This window comes from Trifolium pratense, linkage group LG1 (genome assembly GCF_020283565.1).
Source record: "Trifolium pratense cultivar HEN17-A07 linkage group LG1, ARS_RC_1.1, whole genome shotgun sequence".
NCBI lineage: Eukaryota > Viridiplantae > Streptophyta > Magnoliopsida > Fabales > Fabaceae > Trifolium > Trifolium pratense.
In genome coordinates, this window is record NC_060059.1 from 11,347,028 (window position 1) to 11,369,031 (window position 22,004).

Below are 22,004 nucleotides of genomic sequence, written 5' to 3' on the forward strand. Positions count from 1 at the left end.
AATAAAAAATCTTTTGAAGATGAAAAACCAAACACTATGAGTAACCAAAATCGCATGTACAAAATTGAACTTATAATTGCACCAATGTAAAATCAAGTAAATAAACAGATAAATTGGAACAAAAATGTATGAATTCCCTTGCTTTCTTCCATCAAAGTAAATGAGAGAAAACAGAGTCATAAATAAATTGTTAGATCAGACATCGTGATCGGTGTTTCAATCTAAACTTCTTCATTTATGTGTGAATTTTACAATGACTAGAATCATTTTGTCTATCTACCAAAAAAAAATTTGTCCTAATCCCATTAGATTGTGATAAGAGAGCATTTTCTTCCACCCATGATTCTTAAAAACCACTCTTGTCCAAATTTATCCCTCTAGATAAAAAAATCTGTACTTTTTTCTGTCAAAATTCAGAGGGGTGTGATTTTTAAGAAAGTTGGGTAGACATTTTTGATTGGCACCAAACAAAACCCATTGGATAAAGTCCCAACCCAAACAGCCCAAATCCACTTACCTCATATAAAACCATTTCTCTCTTTCCTGGTCAATTCCGTTTCTCACTTTACTCTGTCTATGTTCTCTCCTTTCCCCTCACTCTCTCTGCCTCAACTCTCTCATCAACTGTTGTTCACATCACCTCGAGGGTAGAGACCAGGCGAATTCATGTGTTTTTGTTCCAATTTCTTGGTTTTTGTACTTGATTTTACATTTCTGCAATTTTAATTTTCAAAATTTCCCAAATGCAAGTTCAATTTTGTACATGCAATTCTGGTTATTCATAGTGTTAAGTTTCATCTTCAAGAGAGTTTTTTTTTTCTGTTAAAAGTTTGATTTTTATTTATTAGCTTATCATGGTTGAGAAAAATTGGGAAATTTTAGTAGAATTGAGATTTTGGAGAATTTTTTTCTGTTAAAAATTTGATCTTTATTTATTAGTTCATCATGGTTTAGGAGAATTAGGTAATTGAGTAGAATTGAGCAATTGGGTAGAGTTGAATTAGGGTTGACAATGTCTTTTAGGAGTATAATTATGGAAAGGAAGGGATTTGAGGTGAAATTTGGGTATGGTTTAAGATCAAGGTCACAGTCACACTGTGATATTAGTGTTGCCCATGGTTCTTTGGTGGTTGATGGCATGAAGCAGAGTTGTTGGGCTAACATGCCCCCTGAGCTTTTGAGGGATGTGCTCATGAGAATTGAAGTCTCTGATGATAATTGGCCTGCCCGGAAAAATGTTGTTGCTTGCGCCGGTGTTTGCAGGAGTTGGAGAGAAATTGTTAAGGAAATTGTCAAACCTCCTCAACAATCCAGCAAGTTGACATTCCCTATCTCCTTGAAGCAGGTAGTCCTTTGTCACAATCTCAATGTATATTATTTTTTCAGCTGCAAAATTGCTATTGTTCATGTTGTGACTTATAGCCTCTTGAGTTAAGATCAGAGAACTTTGTTATTGTTATTGATTAGATATCCTTTTGAGCTGAAGTGGTTTGGTTTTCTTTACAGTATTGTCATAATATTTCTTCATCGGTACAGTGTAACCTTTATTGAGAAAGGTTGATGAGTGAGTTAGTGAGACAACAAGATTGATTGTTGGATTTGGAGAACTTTTGTAAATGAACTTGTTCAATATTAAGTTATAATTTTATGAAATATGGAAGTTGCTTTCTTCAATTAGCTTCCTTGTGCTTAGTGGCATCGGTGTGCTAATGCTAGTATATACACCCTCATTGCCTGTCTGTTTAATGACTCTTCATGTTATAATTTAAGTGACTATAAAGCATAAATAAAAATGAAACATTGACAACTTCGTTACTTTTGATACTAATGGTGAACTGTAGATATGTATAGCTCAACAGTTGTAACTTGAAATAAGCATCGAGTTTTGATACAATTTTTTCTACTAAGATGCAAAAGTTTCATCTAATGTGTGTGTAGTACTGAATATACTTGTTTTTCATCATGCAGCCTGGTCCAAGGGACTCTCTCATTCAGTGCTATATTAAACGAAATCGCAGTAACCAAACATATTATCTTTTTCTCAGTTTGAACCAAGGTGAGTGCTACCAGAGATTCAAATTTAATGCGTGGTATAATGTTTTCTAAACTTCATGACACATGAGTTTGACTAGTAGTCATCCATTTTACCTTGTTGCATGAACTAGGTAAAATGGATGACTACCTTGTTGCATAATCAATATTAAGAGAAGATCTCTCATATCTTTTTCTATGTGGCCTTTGATGCATTTGTAATGTTGATTTACTTTTGCAGCCTCAACTGATGACGGCAAGTTCCTTCTTGCTGCACGCAAGTGCCGACGTGCAACCCACACTGACTACATCATTTCTCTAAACTGCGATGATGTATCAAGAGGGAGTAGCACTTATATTGGGAAGTTGAGGTATTTTAGTTTGACATTTGAGATCACTTGTTAATTATTATCTTCTAAGTCTGAAATCACTCTTTTGTTCATTGGTAATAGATCAAACTTTCTGGGCACCAAATTTACCGTGTATGATGCACACCCTCCAATCTATGGAGCCAACGTTGCGAAGTCTCGTTCCACCAGGATGGTTAGTCTCAAACAAGTGTCTCCAAGAGTTCCTGCAGGCAACTATCCCATTGTGCACGTCTCATATGATCTGAATGTTTTGGGCTCTAGGTATGGCTCTTCTTACTGACATGTCTCTCTTTTGGGTAAAGATAATATTGTGGTCTGGAAATCATCAGATGAAAATCATTGTTGAATCTTTCTCTGTTAATGTTTCTCAGTTTGCTTTCTAGAGTTGGCTCTATTTCCCACTGATTATTACTTATGATTTTGATTTATTATTTGAATAACTACAAGTTAGTTAACAAAATGTTAACAGGGGCCCTAGGATAATGCAATGTGTTATGGATGCCATCCCTGCCTCAGCTGTTGAACCTGGAGGTGTGGCCCCAACACAGACTCGATTTCTTCATAGCAGAATTGATACTTCTCCATCTATCCCATTCTTCAGATCAAAATCAACCCGCACAGAGAATCTCCAATCGTTAGTACCTTTGACTGGGCAAAACGATGGAATGCTGGTGTTAAAAAACAAGGCTCCTAGGTGGCACGAACAACTCCAATGCTGGTGTTTGAACTTCAACGGACGTGTGACAGTTGCTTCCGTTAAGAATTTTCAGCTGGTTGCATCTCCCAAAAATGGTGTTTCTGAACAGGCTCAGGAAAATGTTATTCTACAGTTTGGAAAAGTTGGAAAGGATGTATTCACTATGGATTACCAGTATCCAATCTCCGCCTTTGAAGCATTTGCAATATGCCTTAGCAGTTTTGACACCAAGATTGCTTGTGAATGATTGCTGGAACTAACAGGCAGGTATTCTTAGTGCTAATCGAATACTATCACTTAGTCTATCTGAATAACTTTTTAATAAAGTTCAATAACATCAAAGCATTTGATTCAGTTTAACAATTACAAAGTTGCTCATTTATGTGATCATTGAGGCTAATGATTAATGAAGGCTTACAAAGTTGCTGATTTTTACTTGGCAGGTGTTAGCTGTGGTTGGAATTGCCTGCACAGTATTGCAGGTCTGCTTTCTGTTTAGTCCAACTCGGCTTCAAAGTATCTCCCCTGTAATGTATATACTGTTGTATGTGACTTGTATGTGCATTATGTGTAACAAACATGAAATTTATGTTGTATTTTTTGTGTGTTAGTTTGTAAACCAACTTATCTTTTTTTGGCCATGAGTTTGTAGACAATGACCTTAGAGGCAATTGGTTTGTGAACTTTCCAGTTGTTTCTGTTTGATGGCTTTTGTTTTGAGAATGTAATTTCCTGCTGTTGTTGCTACATAGTTTTCAAAGAAATCCCATATTTTACAGTGCAAATTTTGCACACAAGTCTTTGTTGTGTTATTCCTGTGTTTGTGTGCAACAAATTAATAACTGTTAAGAATCGTTTATTAACCTTACGGCACTAAAATTATTAAGCTATAATAATTTGGCTGGTGTGCATACTGATTTGGATTAGACGGACAGTGCGTCATGCACTACTTTAGGACGGCTGAGTTCGGTTATTATTATGAAACTGTATGTATATTATGAATTGTCCGATCTCAAATCAACGGCTGAGATAGCTTCCGGTGTGAAACTGTACACCGCATTAACTGCAGCAGATCCCGGTCAGTGTCGTGCATACAGCATTTTTATGTGTATCTATTATAAATTGTCCCATCAGTCCCATGCATTACATGCATTGGCTTTTGAGTTAGACTAAAGGCTTCTTTCTTGTCACTTATTCATTTGTTTTGGGTCCTATCTCACTTGCAATCAAATCCAAAACTGGCTTTTTTTTTCTTTCTAAGAGTTGGTCCACTTCTCTTCCCGTGCTCTTAGCCTCTCAGATAATTCCATTATACGGTAATTGATTTTGGTTGGCAGTGGCACATTCTTCACTGTCACGGCAACAACACCGCGTGTTAGTAATACTACAACACATGGTGCACACAAAATGCTGTCCCCTTTCATGTCAATAATACTGTCATCATCACCAACCACTATTCAATTCTAAGTTATTGTGCCGAGGCTGATTGGTGTCTTGTTGTATATTAAGCAAATTTAAGGGAAACCTTGACACCAATTAAATATTACTGAGAGTAAATAAAATAGAGATCATGTAAACTTATCTGTCCTCGATATTGTTGTATCACTTTACCACCATCACATCTTCGGATAAGTAGAATATCAAGTAGTTTGAGACTTGCTGATGACACTGTCCTTAAGGATTGTCCACATAATATAAACTAATCCCTAGGATTTACCAGACCCTTCTCGGTAGAACTGAGGATACAGAACTGGCAAGAATAATTATTAACAGGAAGATGTAACCCATAAATTTTGTGAGGAGCATGTGTGTTGTTTTCTGCAGGTGCTTTCTGTGTTCTGCAGCTGATAGTATATATAGTCACTAATATATGATCGTTTTTCTTAGTCAGCATAAATAATGAAAGGAACGTAGTTTTATGTGATAAGTGAGTCATGTATCTTTCTGTTCCTAATAATGAGGAAGTAACCATGAATATAGGAGAAAATAAATGGCCTTTGAATAAGCAAAATTGAGGAACTTCGGTCAAAGCAGTGCAAATAGAAATTAGAGAAATGTGGAAATAAACCACGTGCAAAACAGTATTCTGATAGGCTTAGGTTTTTTTTTTTTTTTTTTTTTATACAAGGGAAGTCTTTAGGCTACTTGAACTCTACGATTAAAATAAACTCCAGCACAGTCCTGCCACAAGAGGTTTGAGCAACCCGGCAAAGGGCTATTAAAAACATGCATATTCATGGGGTAGATATAAAGCTTGACCCGCAAGCCAGTTTGCCACCTAGTTTGCCCGCCTATACTTATGTTGGAAGGTTACCTCCATTCCTGCGTCTTAAGGCGATTGATGAAGGATGATTATCAGGACAACCCTTCACAATAAGATCCATGGCGACTGTTGAGTCCGACCCCAAAATAACTTTGCCATATCCTCTCTCTTTGGCAAGTTGTAGTGCTGATAAAATGGCCCAGAGTTCGGCCATAAGTGCTGAATAGCTTCCTAACTTTCGAGTAAAACCCCCAACCAAGCTCCTGACTCATTTCTAAAAACTCCACCACAACCAGCTTGTTGGTTCTGAGACACTAGCGCCCCGTTCGTGTTGCATTTAATCCAGACATATGAGGATAAGCATTTTCGGCTCTGCTAATCTCATCAAGAAGGTAATTAATGTGTACTGTTACAGCATTTTCGGCTTAGTTTTTTTTTGTTTTGGTAAGATATTAAGATAGGCTCAGTTTAATTTAACTTTTGAAATATAATAAAAACTCTAAAAAATACTACAACAATTGGCCGATCGCTTTGTTTGTTGGTTGTGGTTTAAAAACTCAAAAGTGGAAAACTTACATTGAAAAAAGTATTTACTCTGATCCTTAATACAAGAAAAAATACATTTTTCAGATACATATGTATCTAAAAAATGTTTTTTTTTCTTATATAAAGTATCGGAGGGAGTAGTATTTTGACTTTTACCAAATTGAATGCACGGATTTGTAGGCAGATGCCCTAAGGGGCCCTAAGGGCACATGATAGTTTTCTCCTATCAAAAAAAGCTTAGAGCGACAAAAATTACACATAGTCTGAATCGAAGGGATATAAAGTTAATTAAACCTAAAATAAAATAACAATCACAATATGATGTTCAATTAGAGTCCATCAACTCAGCGTTAAGAATTTGACTTTGTAATATGACAATTTTAAAGGTATAGTCAGTGTGACCGTTATTTTTTTTTTAACTTGTTAGAAATTCCACAGTGGATAAGTGAGATGATTGGTTCGAACCTCACCCCTGCGTATATAATGCCAACTGAGCTAAGTGGGACGTGTCACCGTCATTAATAATTAAATTTTCTTCCCATTTTTTATTTAAAAAAATATACCATTGGAGAATTTATGTGCTTGCTATCTCTCTGGGCCAGATCTTTTAAACCCAAAGGATTTTTTGGGCCTGAAGACATCAAATTTTAATGGACCTACATATGACAAGTAGTTATGGCGGATTTTACAATGGAGCTAACATTTTGTAGATTGGTAAATAACTAACCGCAAGGATTATTTTGTTTTAGGGAAAATAACTGCAAAAATAATAATTACGGTGAGATATACTCTACCTTCTGATAATTTAAGGGGTATTTATCTAAAACAAATATAAAAACATGTCACATAAATAGGTTTGCATGTGGTACTCCAAATTATCAAGGGGTACACTAGAAGAAACCAATAATTACACACTAATAATGAATACTATTGTTCCAAAACGAGCTCATAATTATTTTAATAGGATAAAAGAGAGGATAGAAAATTCACCGTAGTTGATTGATGGAAGGATTGCTCCGAATTGGATTGACAATGACGATGAAAAAAGGGGGATGCACCTGGAAAAACACTCTGACGCCCAAATTGGTATGAAGTTGAATTGAAGACAAGTTAGAATAAAGCATATTTGATAAGGTTGTAGTGCAATGCTTATATAAACCAATGATTGTAGCGTTGAACCGATGAACCTGGCATTAGGCTTAACCCAGACCAAAAGTATAATTCAGGACAACTACTATTTGTCCAATGAAATTAGTTTAGAGATGAAAATAATGGTATGTGACTTACACTCTTTTTGTAAGAGACAAACTTGTCAACAAAAATTAATTTATTTGGTCTATAACATTAACCAAATACTTTAACTTTTGTTAACTTATTGTTTCATATAAAAATAATTAGAGGAATTATTAAATTATAACTACAAGGATACTTGTTCAAAAAAAAAAAAACTACAAGGATAATAGTTGTTTAATAATAGTATAGTTTTGCCAACATAGTTTTCTTTGATACGAGTTTCAATCTTACGATTTTTTTGTATTAACCTTTTGATTTTTAATAGAAGAGCCGCAAGGTTAGATAATATAATATGTAAATACATAAGTTAACCTTCAATGGTCTCTGACTCCTAAAAAATATCTTTACATTTAGTGAGCCTCTAAAATTCAACTCGTCTAAAGATTTTACTAAAAATCACTGCAATAGCATATTTTTATAAATATGTTTTATTTTCCAACAAAATGAATTGTGATTTATTTTTTGAACAAAATTAAAGTTTGATTTTCTTCTTTATAATCATGTTATTATAAAGTACAAACCTCTAAACACTTATTTAAGATGACCACATTCCTTTACACTCATCCAAAATTCAAACTAATTGTTGGCAGTTTGATATTTATTTTGGCAGATATGAATTTCTTTGTTTATGGATAAAGTCATTAATGGCATACGTAATCGGTTACTTTGCACTAGTAGTATTTTTTCCTTTCATGTTGAGTAAAATGACTTGCTCGTCGTAATCACTTATCACCACTCCGAATTTATAGGACAAAGAGTTGAAAAAATCTTGAAGGATAAAGAAAAGGATGCGTATGGAGCTTGAAAAATATGAATCCTAATTAAATATTAATAGACCATGCAGTAACCACATCATTGAGAGAACGAAAATGAAAGTTATATTGATGAGAAAGATAACAAAATAGATACATCTCAAATCAACAATGATTTATGACCACACCACACTCCTCATTTCTCATTAATGCCAACTTGCACCGAAACAAAAAATAAATAAATAAAATTAATGTTCCGATCCGACCTCATGTTCACATTTTCGAGATATTGTTTGTTTTAGGGTTAACCCGTCACGAAAGGTGTCTCGATGGTTTGAAAGATGTAAGTATTGTATATAAACTACACAACTACCATATATAGGATTTCTAAAGTAGTGTATTAAAAGAAAAAGTGTTAATGACCATTGGCTTATTCCTCACTCTATTACTTCGATCTATCCTAATTTGGTGCCGTTATTAAATTCTGTCACTATTCCCATTACTAAAGCTAACAATGAGTTGAGATGGATTCATTCTGATAGTGGGGTCATTTCTTTTAAAGATGCTTACTTGTTTCACAGGCCTATAGGGCAACATATTCCTTGGGCTAAAATTATTTGGTGTGAGGATATTCCTCCTTCTAAATCTTGTTTGATGTGGAGAATTATGCATAATAGATTACCTACGGATGATCTTCTCTGTCATAGAGGTTGTTATATTGTCTCAAAATGCGATCTTTGTGGGAAGGAGGCTGAAACCATACATCATATTTTTTGTGATTGTTCTTTTTCTAAGGCTATTTGGCATTGGTTTGCCTCTGTTATTTCCTTGCGAATTGACACGAGTACTGTTAGTTCTATTTTTGATATTTGTAACAAAAATTGGAACTCTCAATGTAAAATTGTTGTTATTGCTGCAGTTATTAATATTTTTACTATTATATGGTGGTGCAGGAACCAACACAGGTTTGAGGGGAAATCTATCCATTGGAGATCTGCAATCAACACAATTATCTCCAATATTTCTTTATCTGGCAATTTATCTAAAAAATCTTCTTTCGTTTCTATGCAGGAATTCGTCATTTTGAAAGCTTTTAATGTCAATGTCCATCATCCCAATGCACCTGTCATCAAAGAAGTATGGTGGCATCCTCCGCTTTATAATTGGGTTAAATGCAACACAGATGGTTCAGCGCTGGGTAACCCCGGTATTGCTTCTTGTGGGGGTCTTTTTAGAGACTATACTGCTACTTTTCTTGGAGGTTTTTCTATTAATATTGGAAATTCTTACGCCCTCCATGCTGAGCTTATAGGTGTTATGAATGCTATTGAGGTCGCTCATTCAAAAGGGTGGAATTATCTTTGGCTTGAATCCGATTCACAATTGGTTAATTTAGCTTTTAAGTCCTCCCTCATTGTCCCTTGGAAGCTCCGTAATAGATGGTTCAATTGCTTGGAGTTGACTAAAACCATGCATTTTAGAGTGACACACATTTATCGTGAAGGGAACTGTTGTGCAGATAAAATGGCTGCTTTAGGCATCAATGTTGATGGTTTTTATTGGTGGGATAATGTTCCGCCTAGTGTTCAAGGAGATTATATTAGCAATTTAATGGGTCTTCCGTCTTTTAGATTTCATTAAATCCATTGCACTCTTTTTCCCTTATCCTTGGTTTTATCCCTTGGGGTTTTCCAGGAAATGTTTTTAATGAGGCAGTGACATGTTCCTTGTATTTTTGTTTCCTTGGGTTTTGGTCTAGTCCCCCCAAGTTTGTTTCTTTTTTCTTTCTTTTTAATAAATTTTTTAGGGTGCTGCAAATGATAGGTGATGATTATGGGGTGCCAACATAGTTGGGATGTCATAGTTATCATGTGATGCTTGTGCACGCTAATGTTTTATAAAAAAAAAAAATTAGGCTATTGAAACAGATTCAGATGGAAGTTAAACTAATGATCATAATTCATAAGTTATAATACAATGTTAGATGATTTTAGAATTCAATTACGTTAAGGATCCTAGCTAATAATGTACGGGTTCAAGAACAAGTCAATGTCACAAAAAAAAATTGGTCCCTAATAGACAAAGGCAACTTGAATGTGTGGTCCTATTTTTAATGTCCAAAAAGAGAACAGTGCATGAATCACAACCATTTATACCAACTTATGGCTTCCAACTTATGGACCACACTTAATTATCAATGAACAGTAAAGCTTCATTGTACCATGATAAATGCTGCATACATCTACAGGTGAAATTGATAACTCATAGAGCTACAGCTTTAATTTATGAAATCCTTCCTTTTCATATTTTTGTTTTCTTTAATTTATTTCAGTTTTAATAAGTTTGTGGTGGTGGGGGAGATTTGATAGTTATATTTACAGTGAATCACTCACGTATAGTCCCAACACTTGAACCATTATTTTGTCCAAAAAAGAAAAAACTTGAACAATTATAACAAATAATGTCAGCTATTAGATGAGATAGTATAGGTCTTTTCTAATTTAACCAATATCCTGAATTTGATTTATTATTTAGACATGCAACAATGTTAAAATTCTTTAAAAGAATTTGTCACATATTTGATCTCACAAGGCTCGAAAGATTAATTCTTATAACTAGGCACAAATGATATCCGGTTTACCTAAAAAAAAATAATGTCACCTATATGCAAAATACAAATAATTATAGATAATGTCCCCCACGGAACATGGTAGATTATTGATTATTCATACCATTGCTTCACGTATATTTTTAGGGCTATACAAACCAATCATTTAATAAATTTGAAAATCCAATTTAATCAAAGCTACTAAGTTTTTTTTTTTTTAAAAAAAAAATCGATTATTTTCTGCATGCATGCAACTACAAAGATTAATCTCTCGAGTCTTGTAAAACTCAAATGGACAACAAACTTTCTCTAAGAGTTTTAATGCTACTGTATACCCAAGCTAGTTAGGGATCGACCCCAGCTAGAATCTAGTTTGGTTAAGCTAGAAGAGACTCGTATCATTTCATTTAAGCACTAGTGTATAAAAATACTAAATTTAGTCAAGTAATGAGAGGTATAAACAGGGATCAAGTATAAACAGGGATCAAGATGTCCTGCAGTTGTAATTCACAAAGTTACACGCTGTTTTAGATCTCATCCGTCCATTTCAGATCGATCGGTTCATATTGCATCTATATAAAATAAGTACAAACAGGGACGGAACCAGAAAAAATAGTCGAGGGTGGCGAAAAGATAACATGTGCCACACAACATAGGTCAACAATCACTATCTTCTATCAATAATTGTTCAAGTCTTGGTAAAGAGAAGAAAAAAAAAACTAACATAACAATTAACATATACTAATTTATGAGTTACGTAGAATATTGTCGATGAACTATTCGGGAGAATCCAAATTCCATATTTTGTGGAAATAATTTTTTGTCAGGCTTAATTTACCTCGTAACCGAATTTTGAATTATCGGGACTCTCATCTGGTAAACCTCGTAACCGTTCCAACAAATAAACTTCTTACAATATAATGATCAATGTAAATTTTTTTTTACAATGTTGACAATGAGGATTAAACCTAGAACCTCATATATAATACAAAAATCTCTCACCACTAGATATCAAAACATAGTGACTTAATATAAACTTTTATCCTATAACCAAAATAAATCATAGTAAAACAAAGTATTTAGGGTGTGTTTGTTTCATGGATTCTAAACATATTCCTGGGAATCTAAGGCTGAAAATAAAATTACCCGTGTTTGTTAAAATGGAACCAACAATAGTTCCAAGGAAATAATTATTCCAGGGAAATGGTTTTTTCCCACGTTGCCAGGATTATTAATCTCTTCTAATAGACGCAGGAATATTTTATTCCCAAGGAACAAAATCAGTTATGTATAAAACTACCAGCCTACACCACTATCTACCCACGATTTCACAAATGTTCCCTCTTTCTTTCTTTTATTTTTTTCAAAAATAAAATATATTAATTATTTTAAGAAAAATTAAATAAAAGATTCCTGGGAATTAATAATGTATCCAAACACTTTTTTGAAAAATTTATTCCTTAGAAAGTCATGCCAGGGAAAGTTGTTCCTGGGATTAATTTTTGTAACCATGAAACAAACGCACCCTTAGTGTTGCCTTGATTTTAGTTAGTGGAGCCATTATGAAAAATATTATTTTATACCTTTTAGTTAGAAAGGTGTGATAAATTGTTTACCGGTGGCGAACACTAATTATCTTAGATGAGATTAACAGGGGCGGATAATATGTACGCAGGGTGGGTACTACAGCATCATTCATTTTGAGGGTGGCGACCGCCCCATTTATTATCTACCTAGTTCTGTCCCTGAGTACAAATCAATCTGAACCATTCAGATTAGATCGGATGATCCTGATTTAACACAGCGTGAAACTGCGTAAAAAGATTAATGCAGAAAATCCTATTCCATATAAACAGGATACATGAAATTATGTTCGATCTTCAATGACTACATTCTATAAACAAACAAAAAAAATCCAATTCAAACAATTAAACTGGTGTAAAATAATCTAATGTTTGGGTCCAAATATAACAAAATCAAACAAATCCAACCTCCAATATCGGTATCACGTTATTCAAAACTCGATTACGTACACCTAAGACTTGTACTAAACTATTTTTTTCGTTCATGTGATATTAGTAGTATCATTCTGAAAATTTTGGTGTATTTATATACTATGTTTTAATCATTATATATTATTTCTTCTTGTAGATTATGTACATTTTTTTATAAAAGAATATGTATAACAGTATATGTTTAAAAAGTTGCATTTTTTAATTTTTTGCATTTATCTAAATTAAAAAAAAAAAACTGACTGTGTCAAACAAATCATAGATTGAATAATATATTTCAGCCTTTCATTATTTATTTTTATGAGTAGGGAAGAAACTCATAATACTCATGTATATGACACATTGATGATCTTTATACGTGAGGGTTTTTAGACCTTGATACTTGAATTATTCTCTGTTAAGATGTTGATCATTATTATTGTTGGGTTATTCTGATTAAATTTTTAGTATTTTGAGTCGGTTAAGCTCATTAGGTGTTTTGTTTCGTGGATTTCGCGTGTTTTTTATGTGTAGAGTTTAGTCTGGTGATGCTTCGTGTCGTGCTTATATGATTCAAACGCAATGGCTTTGATGCCTTCTTATGTTGTTGAGAGTCACAACACATGATTCTATATAATCGAGAAATGCGGTTAGTCACAGAGCACTCAAAGCGTGAGCGCGAGCATGAATGTATTAGATCAATTGGTGCCTCTCAAGGATAGGGCAACTTGTTGCGCGTACAAATCAAATGAATATGCCTTATTTTATTGGACTATCAACATCAAAATTATTGTTGGCCCAAGATCCAAGAAGCTACTCTCTCCGTTCTTTTTTATTTGTTGTTTTAGATTATTGTACACTATTCAGATCATTTACTTTGACCATAAATCTTTATTAATATATAAAACCAAATGTTAGCAAATAAGATATTGTTCAATTTGTCTCGACGAATATTTTCAAAATATAAAATTTTCATAATTTTTTATAATAGATAATTAAATATATTAATGAAATACTATTATATAAGGAGTCATTAAACACTAGATTAGCAGACACAAAAATTGTCAGCTACCATATATAAGTCATCATTAGACCATGCCTGCCGTCGTTGCAAGATCCGATTTAGCTACGCCTCCATTTTTAAACCCTAGCCTTCGTTCCATTTCTGCCTATGAAGCTGACGACCAGTGGAACGTCGCTTAAGATATCAACAGTTGTCGAAAGATAGATTTTGGTTGTGGACTTGTGGTGTTTTGTTAAGTGTGCATTTCTTATCTCTATTTGATGTGTAGCATTAGATCTCTTTTTTTTGAAGAAGGTAGCATTAGATCTCTGGTTGTATGTTTTACTAAGCTCACCAACTATGAGATAAAACTCTTATTGTTGGAATTATTTGAAGTTCAAATAGAGTTTAATATTATTCATGTGATCAAATGATTGTGGTGTTTTATGCATTTTTAATTTTTATGATTGTATGCTATAATTTTAATTCTATGATTGATTAACTTAGGATTAATTATAATTTTATGATTGTGAGATATCTAGTAATTAATAAATGGAACTTAAGAACTACTACTTCCGTCCCTAATTAATTATAAGACCCTCTTTGACAAAAATGTACTATTCATTTACCTTGTTTTGATCGTATTTTTTTAATAATATATAAATGTAAATATTAGCATATAAGATCTTGTTCAATTTGTTTTTATGAGTATTTTCAAAATATTAAATTTTTATAATTTTTACTAATAGACAATTAAATATATTAGTGATGAAAATTATGCATTGACATACATGCAGTGGTCAAACATTGTCTTATAATTAGGGACAGAGGTAATAATATATATATATATAGGGAGTGTATCCGGTGAGAACTGATAATTATTGTGAGAAATGAGAACTATTAATAGTAACCATCAGATTTAATTGACGCATCAGATTAAAATCTTCCTACTCACTTAAAATCCATGTGATTCTATTTTGTGTATATTGAAATATCTTCCTATATATAATCTTTCCTAATTTATTAATACAGCTCCCTCCAAAACTTATCACTCTTTTGGCTTCCCCTTCTTCATCCTTCCCTTAAAATGTTCTGATTTTGCATCAACTAAAATTTACTTAATCCTTGGCACTAAGATTTACTACACGCTAATGTTAAACATTTAACTTCTGATTGTGCACTAAAATAATGGCTCCTGCCCTTGAATATAATTACAAGTACCTACCAATCATTTTATTTCTCTTGATATATTTAATCAAGAACTAATATGTTAAGTATAGGATAAACACATATTTCTTATTTAATAGCTTAGAAATAAGTATTAAGGCCATAATGAGATACAAAATAAATTTTAACTTTTTTTAGTAGCAAAATAAATGTTAACTAAGTGAAACAAATTAAGCTAACTCAGACAATAACATAATTTATCTCCGTTTTCATGCATATATATAATTTGGTAGCGATGAAGTAAGCAATTAACTCAACCTAAAAACAATTACTCTAACTAGTAACTACCCTAACTGATAGTCAACACAATGACTTGGTCAACAAATGAAGGAAAGTACAAATTAACTTAAATCATAATGCATATAGATAACTTAATCTAATCTAAATACTTAATGAAAGTAAGTAACAATTGCAAGGTTACAATTGTACAAATCATGAAACATAAAATGCAAAGGATTGACCTTTCAATAGGCGTGCCAAATGAGTATTTGTCACGTAGTAGAAAAATAAGCATAAAGTTATTTACCCTTTTAGAAAAGACTGTCTACATAACATGGCTTTGTTGTTACTTTTAAGGATAAAAAATGAAAATTAACTGAATGGTGACTTCCTAGCTTAGTTAAAGTGACTAGTCCATGTCAATGACACCCCATCCACAACTACGTATACGTACACTTTCTTTCTAATTGTAGCTTAAAATAGCAACAAAATTAAATTAATTATTATAGCTTTTACTGTCCAAATTACTTAGTAGTTAAATTCATTGCTTCAAAATTTTAACATGGTTGGGGGACCCCGTAGTAAACATACTCCTAGGTTGATCTCATATTTTCATATGTAATGCAACGCTGCATTGCATTACCCAGCTAGATTATTATTATTTTTTTCTTAGGGAGTGTCATAAATGGTTTGAAAATTGGACATAACATGGATTTTCTGTTACCATTAGTCATGTCATGTTTGCTTCCTTTTGTGTGTTTTTTGCTGCTATACTATACACTGCAAAATCCACAAAGTATATATGAATATATGACCACTCAGTGTATGTATATATATAGTGAACAAAAATATATATTAATATTCATTTAGTAAAAAAAAATAAATTCATATTCACTCGTAATTGTACAAATTAGCTCAAAATTTCAACAAGATATATAATTGAACCTTTTTGTAGGATCTTCTATGATTACTCATTTTAGAGTATATTGCAAGAAGTCTTTGCATGTGTTTTGCATTCTTGTTGATATGTGTGTTAGAAAAGATTTGTTGGTTATGTCAAAAAAAAGAAAAGATTTGTTGTTATGAATTCTTTTATTTTTTTATCACTTTTTTCCATTGCATCTAGTATAGGCCAATAATTTTTTTGTCTTAATTCTCCGATTCTCATGTGAAAAGTGTCTGATAATTCAAAATTCAATCGAAAAGTAAGTAAAATTTGTTCAATAACTTTTTCAAACTATTCATTTTTAATTGATATACTAATTACAAATAGATGTGATTAATTGAAAAGTAAAATGTTAAAACAACACTTACCAATGTAAAGTTGTTCCCCCAAAACAAAATATGCAAAGATTGCTACTAAAACTGTGCCAAAAGTGGCCATTTTTGTTCCATATATCGTCCACATTTCAATGAAGATTCAAGATAGTCAAGCCACAACATACTATTTTAGTATTCTGATGTACACACTTTTGCTTCACACATAAGATAATGGTTCATCGATCATGCACATTTTTTTTGTGTTCTAAACATACAAATATGTTGTATAATTTAGATTTGCACTAAATTAAATTATCCAATACTCCATCCGTCACAAAATATAAGCAAAAGTGAGTCAAACAAATTTAATGTATTTGGTTCAAAATTTAGACCAAATACATTCACTTTTGTTGACTTACAAATATGTTGTATAATTTAGATTTGCACTAAATTAAAATATCCAATACTCCATCCGTCCCAAAATATAAACAAAAGTGAGTCAAACAAATTTAATGTATTTGGTTCAAAATTTAGACCAAATACATTCACTTTTGTTGACTTACTTTTACTTATATTTTGGGACGGAGGGAGTATAATTTAAATAATCATATTTTACATTTTTTGTTTTGTCCGGACATGTAGTTGCAGTTCCTTGGAAAAAAAAAACTTTAGTATTACTTGACTCTATCACAATCTTTCGATTGTGTAGCTAATTGAAAATCTTATTTGATGTAGACTAGAAGGCATGTTTAGTTACGTACGTATGTGGCCTCTCCGAATTAAATACAAATCACGTTTGAATCACAATTTATGCTATGCTTTCCCTAATTTATTGTGATGTGAAGTAGTTGATTGACGCTAGACTTAGTAGGGAGGATCGCAGTTCTATCCCCTGCAACTATGATCAGAAGGAAACTAAAACCACTTGATGGCAGAATTGATCCCGAATCAGATTAGACGTGCAGTGGGGCCAGATATTAGTGGTGAAAGGAAAAAAAAGAAGATAAATCCTTAAAAAAGTTTATGTAAAAATACACTTTCAACTCTCTTTTATAAGTTGGATTTTTAGGTTAAATTAGACTAAATTAAAAAATAAATAAAAATGTCTCATATTAAAAATAAATAAAGAGTTTAGTATTATATAAGTGCATCTCTCAAGCGATTATTAGGTCCAATGCTAAGACAATAAAGTAAAAAAGATGGATAAGAAAATGAAAAAGGTAGTAATTCTCATTATCTTTTTAGACATTACCAATTTTTATGATTATGTTAATCAATCAAAACTACCTAATTTTTGTAAAGATTCTCTCCCAAGTGGTACTACTCCATATATAGTCCATACAATCCAGTAGTCAATGATCTTCTGCACCTTATAGCCTTGAAAAATAGCACCTTTTTTATTCTTCTATATCTTCTTCTGTTTTGAAGGTCAACAAAAGTTTGCTGCAGCTCCTGTTTTATTTCATGCTCACGAGAAATTATGTACATTGATTATTTTGAAAAATAAGACAAAACGAAAATTACTATTTAGAAAATAATGTTGTTGTCCTTTTGATTGAGAAAGCAAAGTTGAGAACGATAAGACATGCCAGGATTTATTTAAAAAAAATTGGGAGAACCATTATTACGAATATTATTTATGAGATGTTTTTTATAAGCTCTTCACAATTTTATCATTTATAAAAGACGTTTGGTTGAGTATGAATGTTATATATGAATTATATATTGCCTCGATTTTCAAATAATGTGGGATTTTAAGGTGTACTAGAACACTATTGAAATATAAAACTCCAACTCCTTGATATGAGAATGAAAAAAAATGTAGTCTAAATTTATAAAATGATGAATAGAATTCGGTACTTTAAAATTTACAACACACATCTTGTGTACTAACTACTTGCACTATACTCCGACGATCTACCAACCAAATTTTACGCGTGAAAACCACACTTAGAAAGATGACACGTGTCCAAATTTAACGATAATAGTGAAAAATTTGACGGGAGAGATCAACTTTAAAAGATAAGAAATCAACTTCAAACTTTTAAAAGATAAATGATCAACTTAATTAGAAACTAAAATAAAGTTAAGAGACTAAAAATAATTTAAGTCTATAACAATTTAAGCGGAAGCCAATTCAATCAAACCAAAACAACAATATAGGAGAATAGAGCAACTCTTTTATTCATTGTCAATGAGTTTTTACGAGATATACAAAAAAGTTCTAAGAAATTAGCTTCAAAAGTTCTCACAAGAACAAACCTTAGTTGTTAACATTTTCTCAATCTCTCAACCACAAAGATGAACAATGAATCTCACTATCCAACATGGTTATATGTATCTGAATCTGTTGTTTCCGATGTTCAAAATCGTTAAAAAATAATTTTCAGCCACCGAAGAGATTACTGGACTGAGTCGCGGGTGAATACGCTTTCTTTAAGACGTTTCGCGGCACTGCCCAAAATTGTGCAAGGCAGACGATCAACCACGAAGTCTCCAGGATAAAACAGCCCAGTTCTCTACTGATACCGATAAATACTGCACCGTAGATATCGGGCAAGAATTACACCCTCAAATATGATACTAAAACCATTGCGCTATGGTGGTTTTAAGTTCATTCTAATACGGTGCTATGACCGTTCTAATATGGTACCGAGACCATTTTTATATGGTAACTAAGACCATTCAAATCATAGGGAATATGACGCTATGACCATTTTTAAATTTGAAGGAACTGTGATAATAGAATCACTCTTGAATATAAGAATAATACTAATACTAGTATTACTCACCACATAACTTTAATTCTTCGCTAAACTATTAGGAACAAAAATTATTGCAAAACTATCTAATTTGCAAAATCATTCTAGTTAGTTATAACAACACCTTAAAGAATCTTAGCCAAATAAAATTCAAAGAGTTTCTTACTTCTTTTAAGATGTAAAAACAATTGCAGGTAAATATGTATTAGTTACTGCATCACTAGTATTCGGATCATCTCATAATCTTAGAGCTTAAATAAAACTAGCATCATATGATTCATTAAGATCATTTCGACTAATAATATTCCAAAAACGGAAGAAAAATTACCTGACCATATGTACTCTCTATACTTTTCAACATACTACTTGATTTGATTTTCCAACGGGTTAACAGTAATAATAGTATGTGACAAGAGTATCTTTGAATGACATAATTCTTACTAACCTCATGAAGGACACAGGTTTCAAATGCTCACACCAATACCACCGACTTCTATTTGCTCAATTATCTATTTTTTTTCTATTTTTGTGGCGGCAGCTAGCAGTTATAATAATTGTAAAGGCTTAACCCTTAAACCAATATATTACCCTATCAAGCAACAACTAACAATGCTAGATATATGGTACCAGAACTCAAGACCTTTGACTACTTCATTTTGCATTCTCCACGTGATGTTTTCCAAATTAATCATGAATTAAATAAATAAATAAATAAGAGTTAATTTAATTATTTTCCAAATACACACTAGTATACTATACACACTAGTATATTCTAGTACCCGAAGTGAGACTCAAAAATTTTATTTTCAATTTACACAATATTGTGCTCTTTGTTCCAACAATCCCCCACTTGAATTTAAAAGAAAATTCCAAAATAGCATAGAATGCTTCTATAAGATTGTGCATAAGCAAAGGTGACGCTTGTCTTGAACCTTCACATAGCAAGTAAGAGCCCGATTTAACAAGAGTGACGCTTGTCTTGAACTCTATCTCAGATTTTTCTCAAACCCGCACACAACCTCTCTTAAGGTGTATCTTAAAAGCCCGTGCTTTAATGGCCCTGCACGTGTATCCCGGTTTCATGAACGCTCTAGGAGTTCGCCCCAAAACTCCATAGGAACCGGCCTCAGTTCCACATTCATATAGGTGAGTCTATCTGGAGTACTCCTGAAGCTTGGTACTCCACTCATATTAGAGTATAGATCTCATTAAGAGTTTCTATTATCTCATCCTTTCACATTCGCTTCAGGATTCATGCTTCTTCACTTGCATGATCATTTACTACCACTCACAACTTGTTGTTTACCCATTGGAACCTAATTCTTGGGATCTCCAGTCTTTTAGGTTGGGTTACCATTATGAGCAATTCATAGGCATTAGTCTCATCTTCTTTGATGTATTATGGACTTCATTTTTAGCTATTCCTTTCGTCAAAGGATCTGCTAAACTTTCATCAGTGTGTACATGACCCATTCTTACAGCTCTCTTAGAGAGTAACTTTCTCTCTATGCTGTGCTTTCTTCTTATTTGACGTCTCATACCGTTATAATAACGGTTCTCAATTTATGCAATAGCCGCGGTACTATCGCAATGGATCTACACATCTGGCATTGATTATTCCACAAAGGAATCTCATCTTGCAAGTATCTCAACTGTCTTGCTTCTTCATTAGCAGTCGATAATGCTATCACTTCAGATTCCATAGTGGACAGAGCCAATATGGTCTGTTTCTTTGATTTCCAACATACAGTTCTCTACTATATATTAAATATAGTTACTAGTTGTTTTGGAATCATATGACAATATATTCCAATCTACATCACTGTATCCTTCAAGTACAACAGGAAATCTCTGCTAATATAATCTGAGATTCATGGTCCTTTTAAGGTATCTCATGAACCTGTCAATAGCATATCAATGCTCATTATTAGGTTTACTGATAAACCTGGACAACAATACCCACAACAAATGCATTGTCGGGTCTAATACAATCAGTGACATACCAAAGGCTGTCAATGATGCTCACATACTCAATTTGTTTAACACCTTCACAATGTTCTTAAATAATTTTACACTTGGATCGTAAGGTGTGCAGGTACGTTTACTGCCAAAGTAATTGTACTTCTTAAAGATCTTCTCAACATAGTGAGATTGATTTAAAGAATTCTCATTTATGAGTTAATAATCTTAATAAATAAGATTACGTCTACCTTTTCGAACTCTTTCTTATCAAAGTTGTTAGACAACAATGATTTCACTCCATTCACAACATGAATTTTTGCTCTAACAAGTAAATCATTTACATAGAGACATATGATAATGCAAATGCTATCTACTAATTTATAGTAAATACATTTGTCACTTTCATTCACTTTTAATTCATTTGATATCATCAAATTGTCAAACTCTTCATGACATTTCTTATGGCTTATTTAACACCATATAAAGTACTGTATAACTTATAGAATTTAATTTTCTTGTCACCCATGAGTTACAAAATATTCAAGTTGTTCTAAATAAATTTCTTCTTCCAGTCACCATAAAAACAAAGGAAAAATAGTTTTGACATCCCTTTGGTGTACTATTCAGTTATAAATAGCATCAAAATATTTTAGTACCATTATGGATGTTATTATTGTGACAGAGAAAAACTTTTGAAGAAATCTATTTTTTTCTTTTTCTAAAACTATTGGCAACAAGGTGAGCCTTGTATTTATCAAAATTTCTATAATGTTTTAGATTATTTTTCAAAATTCATTTACAACTCATTGGTTTGTACTCAGGAGGCAATTCTTTCAAATGTCAAGTCTTATTAGACCATAGAGAATCTATCTTATCTTTTATGGCCTCTTGCCATATATCAACCTTCAAGGAAGACAACGCTTCTTGAAAGCTAGTTAGATTCTCTTCTAATGTATAAACCATGCAACAAGGTTCACACTCTTTATCAACTATTGCTATCTTACCTCTTCGAGGTTCCG

The 22,004-nt window shown here is 32.6% G+C and overlaps 1 protein-coding gene across 3 annotated transcripts; it reads left to right on the forward strand.

Moving 5' to 3' along the window:
* Window positions 1–481: 481 nt before the first annotated feature.
* On the forward strand, window positions 482–3,884 carry LOC123919775 (tubby-like F-box protein 3). 3 transcript variants are annotated; one of them, XM_045971952.1, is made up of 6 exons: window positions 482–690; window positions 1,969–2,056; window positions 2,273–2,402; window positions 2,484–2,663; window positions 2,872–3,366; window positions 3,543–3,884. In XM_045971952.1, the coding sequence occupies exons 1-5, from the start codon at window positions 667–669 to the stop codon at window positions 3,344–3,346; spliced, it is 897 nt and encodes a 298-aa protein (XP_045827908.1). In that variant the 5' UTR covers window positions 482–666; the 3' UTR covers window positions 3,347–3,366; window positions 3,543–3,884. The 3 variants fall into 3 exon arrangements, with proteins under 3 accessions (XP_045827908.1, XP_045827838.1, XP_045827768.1); XM_045971882.1 differs by having other exon boundaries at window positions 521–1,345; XM_045971812.1 differs by having other exon boundaries at window positions 542–1,345; window positions 2,872–3,362.
* The last annotated feature ends 18,120 nt before the right edge of the window (window positions 3,885–22,004 follow it).